Raw genomic sequence first — 13,224 nt, forward strand, 5'->3', positions numbered from 1 at the left:
AAACAAAGCATCAGGCAAGTGCTGGATGGAAGAGACAAAGAAGCACAGAGTAACTAATTCATAACAACAAAGGAAACAGTGTAACTCATGGGTTATTTGTTGAATAACATGTTACACAAGCATGTACATACCTTGTCTAAGGCACACGTCATATAAAGTACCTGTTTGGAATTTCCTCATTGTGGGACAAATAAAGGAATATTTTATAAGGCAATCTAATAATTTTCCATTACACTATGTTTTTAAAGGACCAGTGTGTAGGATTTAGTGACAACTAGATTCTTATTTTCAAATGATTACTACACACTAATGAAAACATACCATACCAGAATAATATTATATTCTGCCAATAGAGCCTCCTAAATGTTACACACTGCACCTTTAAAGCTTGTCTCAGTTCAGTTTAATGTATATTATTCCAATGATTTCCAGTCAGTCCTGTCTACATGACTTAAAACATATATTAGGCTACATATTAATATACACAATAACAAGATAATAACGAAATAAGAAACAATTTCAAACCCTGCGGAGGTCACTGTTTACCTCAGCTACCAACCTGCAAAGGCAACCTTCAACCAAGAATGAGACAACAGCGCCACCGTGTGGACAGAGGAGCCGTGCACCGGACAGTGACACAGCAGGAGGCGGAGGGGGGCAGTGAGCCAGACCGGATCCTTCATGAGGGAAGAGGCCAGGGACAGCCAGCCAACCCCGGCTTCTCTTCTCTTCACTCATATTATTCTGTATTGCAAGCCAGGGAGCCCGAGCAGGGGGCTGCGTTAGTGTTCATAGGATGTCCCGTCATGAAGGTAAGAACACACCTCAGCACGGAGGCGGGAGCGAGTCGGTGTTTGTGATTAAAAGCGTTGACAGAGCACCGCTAGCTCACGGTGGCTAGCAGATAATGTCTTGTTTTGCAGCCCATCCTAGCTAACGGTGGCTAGCGTTAGCAGCGAGGTTGCACTGTAATTTCGTGTGGACGCATTATGGCGGCCACAAAATGCGAATCTCACCCAGCGGAGCTCGCAGTGGACGTTGCTGTTTCTCGGGGGGGGGAGAAAAAGAAGTACAACAGTCAGCGTTACTCGAGCAAAACAACGCTGACACATTAACGGAGGAAGCTACTTAACGTTAGCTGTTAAAGTGTGCTAAGTTAGCCTGAAAGCTAGCTGGGAATAGGTTATGTAGGTTAGCGTTGACGAGCTGGGGAGCAAAGGGGGAGTGCCGAGAGTAGGAAACACAAGAGAGCAGCGAGTCCCAGATGGAAACCTGTCATATTGTTCACGTTTGCAGGTTTTCAGCCTCCTTCCCGGTGAAAGTTGGCCTTTATATTCCAGTTTCGCAAGCTAACATTTAGCAAACCCAACATTCACCTCGTCCTTGTGGCCAACCTTGTTGGGGCTTGAAGTTCGTTGTTAGTGAGAAGTAGACAGTCGGATAATAATGTCAGTGCATGTTTCAGCTCACAGACCGGTAAAAAAAAAAAAGTTGAGTCAGTTAGTCAAAGTCTACAACAGCTGTGTAGCTCGACAGCTAACAGTTCAGCTAAAGGTAGCTGGTTTATTGGTTTAATGTGAAACCGGCAGCGAAGGATAGTCAGGCCCGAGCGGCCTTTATTTTCCACGCCTGTGTTGTTGTTGTTGTCAACTTTACTGTCAGTTGTCATCAAGTTATTTATGTCTGAGATGTATGGGGATAATTATCGCTGCCATGAACGGTTCAGTAACAGCTAGTTGTACAGCAGGATCAGGTTGGCTCTGAGCTTCTGCAGCCTGCTCGCTATGAATGGAGATGAGAGGGAGTTTAAACAGCCCGGTGTCATACAATACACCAAGACTGCACGACTGTCCTAGTCAATCAAGAATTGCATGGGCTTGAACACCGGGGGTCCCCTTTACCCCCATGTGACACATTAGGTTAAACCTTTTCCTCTCCAAGTTTTGGAAATGAATATGTTGGTGAGGATGTTTTTTGTGAATGAGCGTTGTGTGTTTGTGTGTGTAGATTTATTAAAAGCTGAAAGAGGCAGGCAGTCTGTTGGTCACTCCTCAAACCACACACACATCCAATCCACCTCACCGTGTGCCTTCACCACCATGACAAAAAGCAAATGTACAACAAAACAGAAACACATGAGAGTATAATTAAATCCAGTAAGAGTTGAGTCAACTTCAGTCACAGCCTCAATTAAAACCTGACACTACTGTATACGGATGGAGTATTTAGCACCTTTCATCCCGTAGTGATCTGGGATATTCCAACACAACAATGTGGAGCAACCAGTATGTCTTTTAATAGAAAAAGGGCAAGACACACTGCATCATGTATTCACCCCTTCGCAGGAGACTCCACATTTTTCCTATTAAAATGCCATTTTTGGCCGCCGTTTGTCTTTGATATTTTTGTGTCTTATCTTTCTTTCCCCAGGCGTCAGCTGTGATGCATGTTTAAAAGGAAACTTCAGAGGTCGACGATACAAATGTTTAATTTGCTACGACTACGATCTGTGCGCATCGTGCTATGAGAGCGGTGCGACCACAACCAGACACACCACAGAGCATCCCATGCAGTGTATATTAACCCGAGTGGACTTTGGTAAGTAGACTTGATACTCGCATCAGGCTAATTATGAGCACAGGTTGAGAAAATGTGGGAAGTGAAAGTTTGAGCCTTGTGTCATTCAGTATGATGATATTTGTTGCTGTCATTAATACTGTTTGCCAACACTTTACATCAATAGACGGATGCTGATAATTAACTGACAACCAGGCAAGGAAATACAGATGATGAATTCAACGTATGGACATTTGCTGACTGTGTACAGTGCAGTTCTAAAAATAACCCCAAAGCAGACAGACAATATCTATAAAGTGATTCTCTGTCGTTTGTCACTTGAATGTCAGTGTACGTCTGAGTGAGACAGTGCCTTAAGCTCAGTCTCAACATTAAACCCCCCCAAAAAAAAGTGTGATCTGCATCTAATGGGGCAAGGTAGGTCTGTATGTGCAAGTGGTGTGATGGGTGATAGACCAGATGAAAGACTGACGTGACAGAATATAGGAAAGGAAAGGAATGAATAGCTTTATAAACAAATGATCTGACATTTTTATACTTTGTTTTCAGATAGAACAGCTGCTCCCAAATAGCTCAGCAGTGACTGAGTTGTACCCAGAACACCTGAGGAGTTTTTAGGAGAGTGTTATTGGGCTTCTTGGTTCAATGTGGCAGCAATGGGGATATAGAGTTCGATCTGAACCAGACCACACTTACTGTCACTACTGATAATGGTGAACGTGGCATTACAGTGGACGTGCTATCATCAAATGTAGTAAAATGATGGGGTTGATTTGAATGGACCATTTCTCTTGCTTGTGGATGACCGCTCCTACAACTGATTCAGACACTGGAGCTGTGAAATATGTTGGTATTCAGCCTTTTACACATCGGAAATGCTGTTTCACAGTCTGTTGAAAAAAATAAAAATACAAACTGTTGCTGCAAACACAGCAGAAGGTGCTGGCTCATAAATGCGGTCTTATTTTTGTGGTTGTGTTTTTTTTTTTTCACTGTATTTTCAGTGTGCCTGTTGATCCTCCACCAACTGCACCAAGGTTGTTTTATGGTGGATCTCAGTATTTGCATACACACTTCAGTTTAATGTCGACCCAGACCCGTTTGGTTCAGTCTCACCACTGTAATCAACGTTATTTCCAGCCGATAAACCACAGTGCCTGACCTGCCCACCACCACATAGCAGCCGGACAAAGGTAGCAACCAGCTGGTGAACATAGTGGAGCATGTACTACATATATAACCCGATATTTTCTACAGAAGCTGGTGGAAACACAACAGAGCTAGTGGGAAAGTGAAAACTGGACTTTGATTCATCAGGTGGACACAAACACTACTCCAAACGAATGCTAATGGTGCTTTGTATCTGCTGGATGTGTACATGGTTATAGTCCCTCGTCATTTAAATCATTTTGTGCAGGTTTTAACTAAAGCTATTGTGAAAGCTAAATGTTGCTGTCATTAAATGGACCGTTGTAATCAGTCCTTTAGCTCTGACAGCCTACTTACAGGTAGTTGAATGTGAGGCTTGGGAATGTTTTATCATGATTTGTGTCCTGTAATGTGGCAAAACTTGCTCTTAACTTAAAGGTATCTCTCATTCATTAAACCTGTCTGAATTTAATCTATGTATTAATCTTGTCCAAATGGGCTTTAACGTGACTTCATGTGTGGTTACACCTTGATTTAAAATATGCCGTCTGAAGCTTTACCTCTCTGTTCTTGTCAAACTCCCTGTAGTAGTGTCCACGACTCTTGACTTTGAGATTTGATCATGTATGATTCTGTGGCAGCTGTGATGAAACGTTGGTCCCCAACCACAGGGATGGACTGAATGCCATGTCCATCTTGATTCCCCTCTAGACCTGTACTACGGAGGTGAAGCGTTCTCAGTGGAGCAGCCCCAGGCCTTCACATGTCCCTACTGTGGCAGGATGGGCTACACAGAGATCTCCCTGCAGGAGCACGTGGCTGCAGAACACACAGAGACCTCCACAGAAGTGGTAAGTTGGTGCTGAAGCTTCACACACAGGCATCTAGAAAACCTAGACTAAATGTTTGCACAGATCGTAGCACCTGGAAACATTTACATCCCTCAGAATCTAATTTTACCTAATTTTCTAAATTGAATAAATGTCCCTCACATTAGAGGAGCCCGTAGGTTTTGAAAGTGTGCTGCAGTATGTTTACATCTTATTCATCGTCCTTGTCTCGTTGTGGCTTCACAATGTCAGTCGAGCATAGTTTTGATGTCAGGTAGACTGTGCAGCTCTATTTATAAACACTCTGCTGTTCTTCTGACAGCTCATACTTTAAAGAACCATAGCCTGTGCACTGTACACTCCATTTTACTACTGACATTCTTCCAATACTTGAGATTTATTGTTTCTGTGTGCTGCTGCTTCTTTCCACACAACCTCTGATTTCCTTTTAATTTTGGAAACATACGTAAATCAACTGAGAGGTCCATACCAGTATAATGAAGTGTGTTGGAGTGCCACATTAAAACACTCTCATACAGATTGAAGACATGATGAATAGTTCTGTTAAAACAGTGTGTGTTGGTTTAGTTAAGTTACTTTGAAGATGCAGACCCTGTCCCCAGCATTGTGTCTATGCTACTATCAGTGAAATGTTCTCGTGCCTACCTCTGTGGCGTTGGAGTCATTGACAGTCATAACTCACATTAGCTGATCTGAAGCTAAAGGTGTCTTTACTGTGAGTGACTATTCATGAGTAAATGACTGTGAGGGTAGGCAATGAATGTCGTATGAAAAATATTATGTAGTTCCTGATCACAAATATTGTTTTGGTTTGTCACGTTGTGCTAGCCTTCAGGGAATCACAGTAAGTCGTTGTCCTTCTAATGAAAAAAGGGATGTTGGGTAAATACTTCACCCATCTGTTTTGATGTCAGCACTGGAAGCTAGCTCGGCTAATTGGCACTGTCAGCCTTTTAAATACAGTAACGTGATTAGAGATACACTGATCGATTAACTGCTGACTGGAATCCAGTGATTCCATGAGTCTCTGTGTCGGTCAAATTTACACACGCTATGATGGTTGATGTGCACAGCGGCACAGACAATAACTGACACACACAAGATAACTCATGTCACAGACGTGGACGTTTTTTACCGCCAGTGACGAAGACATAATAAGACTCCTCCACACATGGCTCACCTGCAGCTGTGGAAACGGAATAACTGCTGAAAAAATCCTGAAAAAATGTTTTTTGGGGCGAATTTATGAAACATAGTGCTGACATTCTGAAAGTCGACAGAGCAGACCCATGCTGGGAGAGAGAGACAGAAAGAGGCGGAGCAAGCGGGCGTGTTTGCACAAAGACAGGTGGAGGTGTGTGGAATACATCTGACTTTTCCATTAAAGAGGTACCCCACCCTAAAACATGTTTTTTCAGGTGTAAACTGAATTATATGACTCTACTGTGATGAAACGCATCAACGCTGGTTTTATTTATTGTCTCTCAACACGCCCTCTGTATACTGATCGAGACGCATCGTTCACAAGAGTTCATGCTAGTTTTTATAACCCTCTAGTATTTTTCTCTTCTGGCTCAGTGTTTGGACTTGTGCTTTAGACGGGTGTAGAAACACCACTGGACTGCTGTGTTTACCTTGATCCCACACACTGACACCCCCCCCCAGAGACTCACCCGCATACTGAAGAGTAAGCCTCTCTGAGCTGTCAGCTCAGCTACAACACGGACACCACACAGAAACTTTTACAAACGGCCGTCAAAGTGACTTACAGTGACTGTAAAAGCTCCAGCAGACTCTGTATCTGACAGCAGCAGCTCATTAGCTCTGACTACCAGCCACTGTTTCTGCTACGCTGCTGTCTGTCAATCACTCCGGTCAGTGTCCAACCACGTCCCCTAAAGTCACTGTCCTTTGCAGGTCTCTGATGCATTTTTAAAATTTGCTGAGAGGAAGGGAGCTAGTACAACTGAAAGCATAGCTGCACTTTAAAGGAAACTTACAAAAATGTTTGCGTGTCAATTATTGCAAGTTCATCACATGCATCACTGCTTTTCACAGTATCCATGGTATAACAGTACAGCTCATACGTCACTCTGTTTAGCAGCTGACTATCAAATTGTTGATTGCGGGGCTTCCACCAGCAAATGAACTCGCCAACTCTCATTTAAATTCATCCAGAGTTTAGACACACTCAATACAGAGCTGGAGCGTTCCTGAGATTGCATCTCTTCATGTTTAAATATGGAATTTGTACAGTAGATATTTACCAATGCCTGTGTTTGTTCAAGAGGACCCAGCAGCAACTGGTGAATATTGTGCATTGAAGTGTGCTGAGATTAACGTGTACACACTCTCTTCCTGTCCTCTAGATCTGCCCCATATGTGCAGCGCTGCCAGGTGGCGACCCCAATCATGTGACAGATGACTTTGCTGCTCATCTCACACTTGAACACAGAGCTCCCAGAGACTTGATATCCTTTTCTGCTGCAGTAACTACAAAAGCTGTTAATTTGTGTTTCCGTTGAGTGAAGAGACACAGATATGTCATACATATTCCGATACTTATGCTTATATTACATGAAAGAGGTGATGCAGTTTGTGTCATCCAGGTTGCTTTGTCATTTTAAAGATTCGAGCACCGGGGAGGCATCTGTTCACTGAAACTGACATTTGTTGACATTTTGCTAATCACATTAAAGCCTCCTGTGGTAGTTTTCCAAATCACCGTGGAGGGTGAACATGAATGAGGTAAAGTATCAGAATGTGTGCATTAATGATGTTACGGCTGTTGTGCTGTTTGTAACTAAATTATGTGTCTCATGCCATTGTGACAAACTCAGATTAATTAGATGCACGCGGTTTGCCATTAGTCTGCTGCAGAGACGAGGAAGGGCAGAGTGGAAGCCAAGTTGTCCTTATTCCCAAAGCCCTGAGAGGCAGTGGTAAAAGAACTAGATTATGAAATGTGCAGTTCAGTGTTGTTGACCACCAACTCAGTTTTTAGTGTCACCACAATGCCTGGCCTCATGTTAACTTCAATGAAAATGTTTCCAATGAGTTTCACATAGAGAGGTAGACAGGTTTTAGACAGGCCTGGTATCGGATTGGTACTTGATATTAGAATCAGTATCTAGAGAGAATAAGTTGAAAAGATGCATCTCTAATAGTTTGCATTGTTTTAGTCAGCCGTTCTGCTGCCATGTCACATGCATTCCTGCCCACTACAGAGAGCAGTAACAGTTGTGGGCATAAAAACATTACTTGATTACTGTGGAATCTCATTAAAACTCGAGGCTCTGTTTAAATGTATTAATCAATTATATTCCAGAAATGTGCACTCATCCTCTTCATTCCTTTGAGGTTGAAGATGCAGTTCATACAGGAATTTACATAAGTGTATGAGTGCACTTCTGTTGCTCAGGAGATCCACAGAAAGGAGATGTTTTTTTCAAGAATTCGTAAGGCAGTGTGCATTTAGTTTTTATCAAATTGTGTGAAGGATTGAGATGACAGCATCTGCTCTGCCTGTCTGGAATCAGCTGAAATACTCATAGGACTGACGACAGCAGTCTGCCTATTTATAGTACTTTGAATAAGAAAAAACAAATAATAATAAGAGAAAACAAAAGATGCAAAAATGTAGTTAAATTTAACACCAAGTTCATCATAAGTCTATTGTGCATGGGTACATAGTGACATGGGAGCACTTCTGATTCAGAGGGCCGGAGTGTAGCGAGCCCTTGCAGGAGTTCTGTGCTGAATCTACAAGCTGATGTTTTACAGCATTTTAAAAAAACGTATATCTTTGGGTTTTGGACTGTTGGTTGGGCAATATAAATTGAAGATAATCATCTCGGGCTCTGGGAGCTAACGATGAGGCATTTTTTCCCATTAAATGTGTAATCCAAAGGCAAAATGTCAACAATGAAAACGAGGAGCTGTAGCACCATTACGCTCTTGATGTGTTCCTTAATGGCGAGCTTCACGATGAGTCCAGTGGGGTGCGGCATGTGAGGAGGATGTTTCATCCCGGGCGTGGGCTGGGGGGTCCGCGAGCCCGCAGGTCTAACATGCACTTCACCAGCAGCACCACAGGGGGGCTCTCCACAAGTCAGAGTTCCTCACAGAGCTCCAACTACAGCAGAGAGGCCATGGACCCCATAGCAGGTCAGTCACACACACACACACAGGAGTCATGGTTGCATGGTATACTAAAAAAAACTATTTCTGTTATTGGTACAGTCAGGCAGAAAAGAATTATTTATACAACATATAAAACACTGACACTGAATCATTTGTGTGGCCCTCATAAATAGAACATTTATGAGTGTCTTTAATATAAATAGTTTCTCTCCATCATATAGATAAATTACCTGCAGTAGCACAGATAGTGTACAAGCCTGGTTTGTGTTTCTGTGTCTGCATAGTACATAGTAATGTGTGGGCAGAGTTGTTGCTGTGGCAATTCCTTGTTTATTCTGTTCCCTATTTTCATCTGGTTCAGTGCTTGGCATTCGCCATGTCAGCTCCAGCTGTGCCATAATGAGGGTCCCTGTTCAGTCTGCCTCACAAACAGGGTACCAGCCTCCTCTCTAATGACCCGCTATACCTGCTGGGCCGTTGACCTGGCTGGTGGACTTTTAGCTGGGAAACCTCCCTGATGAGTCTTTTGAGCTGTAGTTGTAGTTGTGTACCGATCAGAGGCTGCACAGCGCTCCTACTAGATTGTGTTTCTCATTACAGCTCTGTGACAGCGTGGCTATAAAATATGACAATTTGTACATTTCTTACCAATTCATCTCCATGTTTTGTAATGTAATGCTTTGTATGTCGTTTGTCTCACTTCTGTACATTTCTGTGTGTTTCGCTAATGTTGCTCATGGCTGTTTCTATTACATACACGCTTTGTGATATTTTGGACTATCTTCAGTTTGTATGATCTGCTGAAGAACTGTGTTTTCATGAGAGCCTACTCTCTGGTAAACTGGTATACTGGCATCTCTGCTGTACTCTAGCAGTGGTAATGGTTGGAGTGGAAGTGGTGCAGGTTCGTAGCACAGGACTGAATTGAGCAGCTCTTTGCGCCTCATTATAATCATCATCATTTCTGACATTAAGCCCTTCTCCATTTTCATCCTCCAGAGCTGCTGTCCCAGTTGTCGGGGGTGCGGCGTTCAGCAGGCGGTCAGCTCAGCTCGGGCCCATCGGCCTCCCAGCTCCAACAGCTTCAGATGCAACTCCAGTTGGAGCGTCAGCAGGCCCAGGCGGCACGTCAGCAGTTGGAGACGGCCCGAAACGCAACCCGGGGCGGCGGTCGAGCCAATGCAATCCTCAATACCAATTCAGCCGCAGCAAACCCCAATCCCAGCGCCAACCACAATACCAACCCCAGTCCCAACCCGGGTCCACCTGAGTCCAACACACAGCATAATGCACATAGCTCCCAGTTTCTACTCAGCAGGTGTGACTGTCACTCTAATTGTTTTGTATCTACTTTAAATGTCTTTACTTTAAAGTCGCCTTCCACTTAAAAGTTGTTTAAGGGTGAAGGTTTCTCTGCTCACCTTAAAGGTGACAATAAAGTTTCTGTTTACGTTCAGTGTTACTGAAACTAACTGCTGCACTTATTCCACATTACCACCACCTGTCATTCAGTGGAGGAATGTGAAACAATTGGGAGGAATGTGTATTGCGTTTGTATATGCACTCTGTGACAAATGCAAATCCAATCATTAAAACATGACTCTACAGCACTACTAGTGGTGAAAACAACACACAGCGTATACAAGTGTGATGTGGAAACTTACAACCTCCACTGCACATTTACTGAGAATGGACTTTATAGTGAAGCACCAGACATCTTGTGTCCAGCAGTTTTTGAAATGAACAATATTTGGATATCATGGATTTTTCAGTCAGAGTGAACGAGTAGATCCATTTCTGCTAATAGCTCCTCCTTAACGTTAACCACTGGACCTTTAAAATATCTCCAGGGGATCTCCAAGATGTATTTTTTTTATTCTTTACTGTCACCCGATGTGTCATCCATTCGTCTTCCTCCTTATTATCAACTGTCACATGATCCTCTCGCCTCTCGTCTCTCCCGCAGGCTGAGCGAACCGCGGCTGTCTGAGGCAGAGCGGCAGGCGTGCGAGGCCCAGTGGGCCGACCGGAGCCTGTTTGTGACGGAGCTGCTGCTGTCAACGCTGCTCCCCGACGAGGACGCCTCGGCCTCTTCCTCCGAGGACGAGGACGACTGTCACGGCTCGTTGCGGAATTTCGCTGACTTCGAGGCCATGGGCTGTGTTGAGGTCATGACCTTGGACGTGGCACTGGAGAACCTCAACCTCAAGGAGACGACCCCGGCTACCAAGACGACGAAAACTACGACTAAAACAGCACCAACGAAGAAAGAGCCTCCCGCGCCACCTCTTTGATGACATGGCCACTCTCTCTCTCTCTCTCTCCCCTCAAACCACCATTGTAACTGGCTGACTGCTGAGTCGGTCCAACTGCCAATGGATGACAAAAAAGACTGCAGTTCTTTTTGGCTTTGTTTTAATATTTTTTTTCTCAGTGATTGTCATTTCAGCTCTGTCGCTCCCCACTCAACCCCATGTTTATTACGTTGTGTACATTGAATAAAAGTAGTGAGACGAGAGAATGTGAAAGCAAGCAAGCGTGGTGGGTGCGTGAGAGAAAGAAAAATAACTATATAAATATATTATAGAAAAATCTATATGAAAGTTGATAATCAATTCCACATAACCCGTGTTTTTCTCTAGCAGATGAGCAAAGCGTAGTTAGCCATTTTAAGAGACGAACACGTCACACACTCACCCAGGGAGAGGAGGCAGACAGAAACCTCTCCCGTTTAAAAACGCTGCTGTGTATTTATAGTTATTAATTAAAGAAGTGCTTGGATGGTTTACCACAACTTGAGCATGAGCTTAAATCACCATGTGCCCATTTCTAACTGCACAGTCACTAGATGGGGAGGTCTTTCTCCGTTCAGACACCTGAGTAACTGTAAATGAACGGTGCTGAGAGCCACGTCACTGGCCTCCCTGCACCACACACACACACACACACAAACAGACTGACGGCTGCGTTTGGTTACATTCACGTCCGGTCTCGACCCTCCTCCCCCCCTCCCCCCTGTGTGACATCACCTGTTTTGGGTCATGTGACCTTGCTTTATATTGACTGTGGGCACTTTGGTTTTGAATTGCATATCCAGTGTCCATTTGTGTACACTACAGATGCTCTACATAAAGGCGTTACACAACCCCCCGAGACAAACGGATGAAACCGTCTCTTCAGTGTGACCATTTTCTGGCCTTTTCTAACACGGAAGAAACACAACACATACGGTTGTTTGTTTTTTTGTTTTTTTTTTTGTTTTCCCTCTCTCTCTCTCTTTTATGGAAGACCAGATGCTACTCTCTCAAGCTTCCCGTGATCTGAAATTAATCTTCTCTCCATTACTCATGAATGCAAAGATTACTTATCATGTGACTTGAAGGAGAGAATCCTGTATTGCTCTTTCCATTAATTTCTCTCAGTCAGAAAGATCTTTGTATGCCTCCACTGCTACCTGAAGAAATGCAATGTATGTTTTTGGCTCAGCGAACAAGCCAAATCACAGGGTAAACCTTTCAGTTTGGAGGACAATAAAAATGTTTTGGATGGAAATGAACTAACCCAATCCTGCTCTGGTTTGTGTTTTTACTTTCTTTTCTTTCTTTTTTTCAGTTGCTAACTTCTTGGTGAGCATGTACAGCATATGGTAAAAATAAACACCTATCTTACAGGTCAAGTTCAATCTCAATTAGTCTTGTCATCTCCTGATGCATGTCCTCATTCACCGCAGCAGCGCCACATCAGATTAACAAGCTAGACGAAATCAAGTCCAGGTGATAGTGGACTGAAGAAAGGATGACAGAAGATTTCACTTTAACCATGAAACCTTGAGTACCAATTTGGCATTATCGTTTCATTTTCAAACTTCTAGTCTTCAGCTCCAACCGATGCTGCCTCGAGTTACATCACTGGAGGCAACATCTTCATCCTGGACTTGGTCAGCCTCTTGGTAACAACTGTTAAAGCCAATGGAGCTATGGTTGCTGATGTTACAATAAAGACTGGGTGAGCTGAAAGGGGCAATTATGTACCAAGCACACAGGGTACTGTATATAATAGACCTTTTTCACAGCAGTCTGACATAAAATAGGGTTAACACAGGTGTTACCAACAATAGTGATTCAGGTCAAACGGTGTCAGGGTGCTGTGATTGTGTATGCTCACTCTGCTGCACTAAATGGAACAGAACCTTAATTAGTATCATTTGTAACAGTTCACTAGTTAGCATGCCACATTAAACGCCTAAAAAGAACAAAAATAGCCATTTCTTTGTTCTCCAAACACTGAATTCACTTCTATTTTTATGTCATTGTGTCATGGAAACAGACCACGCAGAGCCTGAGAATCTCACACATCAAAAGGTAAAAATCCATGATATGTCTCCAATAACAAAACTGCTGATTTCTGAGCTTGTAATCTTGATCTTTGGGAACGCTGTGTAACAAAATAATAGAAGATCAGAGGTCTACTTAAAACCTCAGTCATCCTCTTTTGATGGTGTTCT

At 43.3% G+C, this 13,224-nt stretch overlaps 1 protein-coding gene across 1 annotated transcript; it reads left to right on the forward strand.

Moving 5' to 3' along the window:
• The first annotated feature begins 654 nt into the window (after window positions 1-654).
• Window positions 655-12,408, forward strand: LOC118325753 (E3 ubiquitin-protein ligase KCMF1-like). Its single transcript, XM_035658546.1, has 7 exons — window positions 655-812; window positions 2,431-2,598; window positions 4,438-4,577; window positions 6,947-7,048; window positions 8,564-8,744; window positions 9,720-10,038; window positions 10,687-12,408. The coding sequence occupies exons 1-7, from the start codon at window positions 797-799 to the stop codon at window positions 11,012-11,014; spliced, it is 1,254 nt and encodes a 417-aa protein (XP_035514439.1). The 5' UTR covers window positions 655-796; the 3' UTR covers window positions 11,015-12,408.
• The last annotated feature ends 816 nt before the right edge of the window (window positions 12,409-13,224 follow it).

This window comes from Morone saxatilis, unplaced genomic scaffold (genome assembly GCF_004916995.1).
Source record: "Morone saxatilis isolate NCDOM2014 unplaced genomic scaffold, NCSU_SB_2.0 Contig16, whole genome shotgun sequence".
Taxonomy (NCBI): domain Eukaryota; kingdom Metazoa; phylum Chordata; class Actinopteri; family Moronidae; genus Morone; species Morone saxatilis.

Excerpts from the sequence above, each read along its gene's own strand:
- LOC118325753 (XM_035658546.1), top strand. Across the intron at positions 8,745-9,719 it reads GGCCATGGACCCCATAGCAG|AGCTGCTGTCCCAGTTGTCG; the intron begins GTCAGTCACACA and ends TTCATCCTCCAG. Across the intron at positions 10,039-10,686 it reads TCCCAGTTTCTACTCAGCAG|GCTGAGCGAACCGCGGCTGT; the intron begins GTGTGACTGTCA and ends TCTCTCCCGCAG.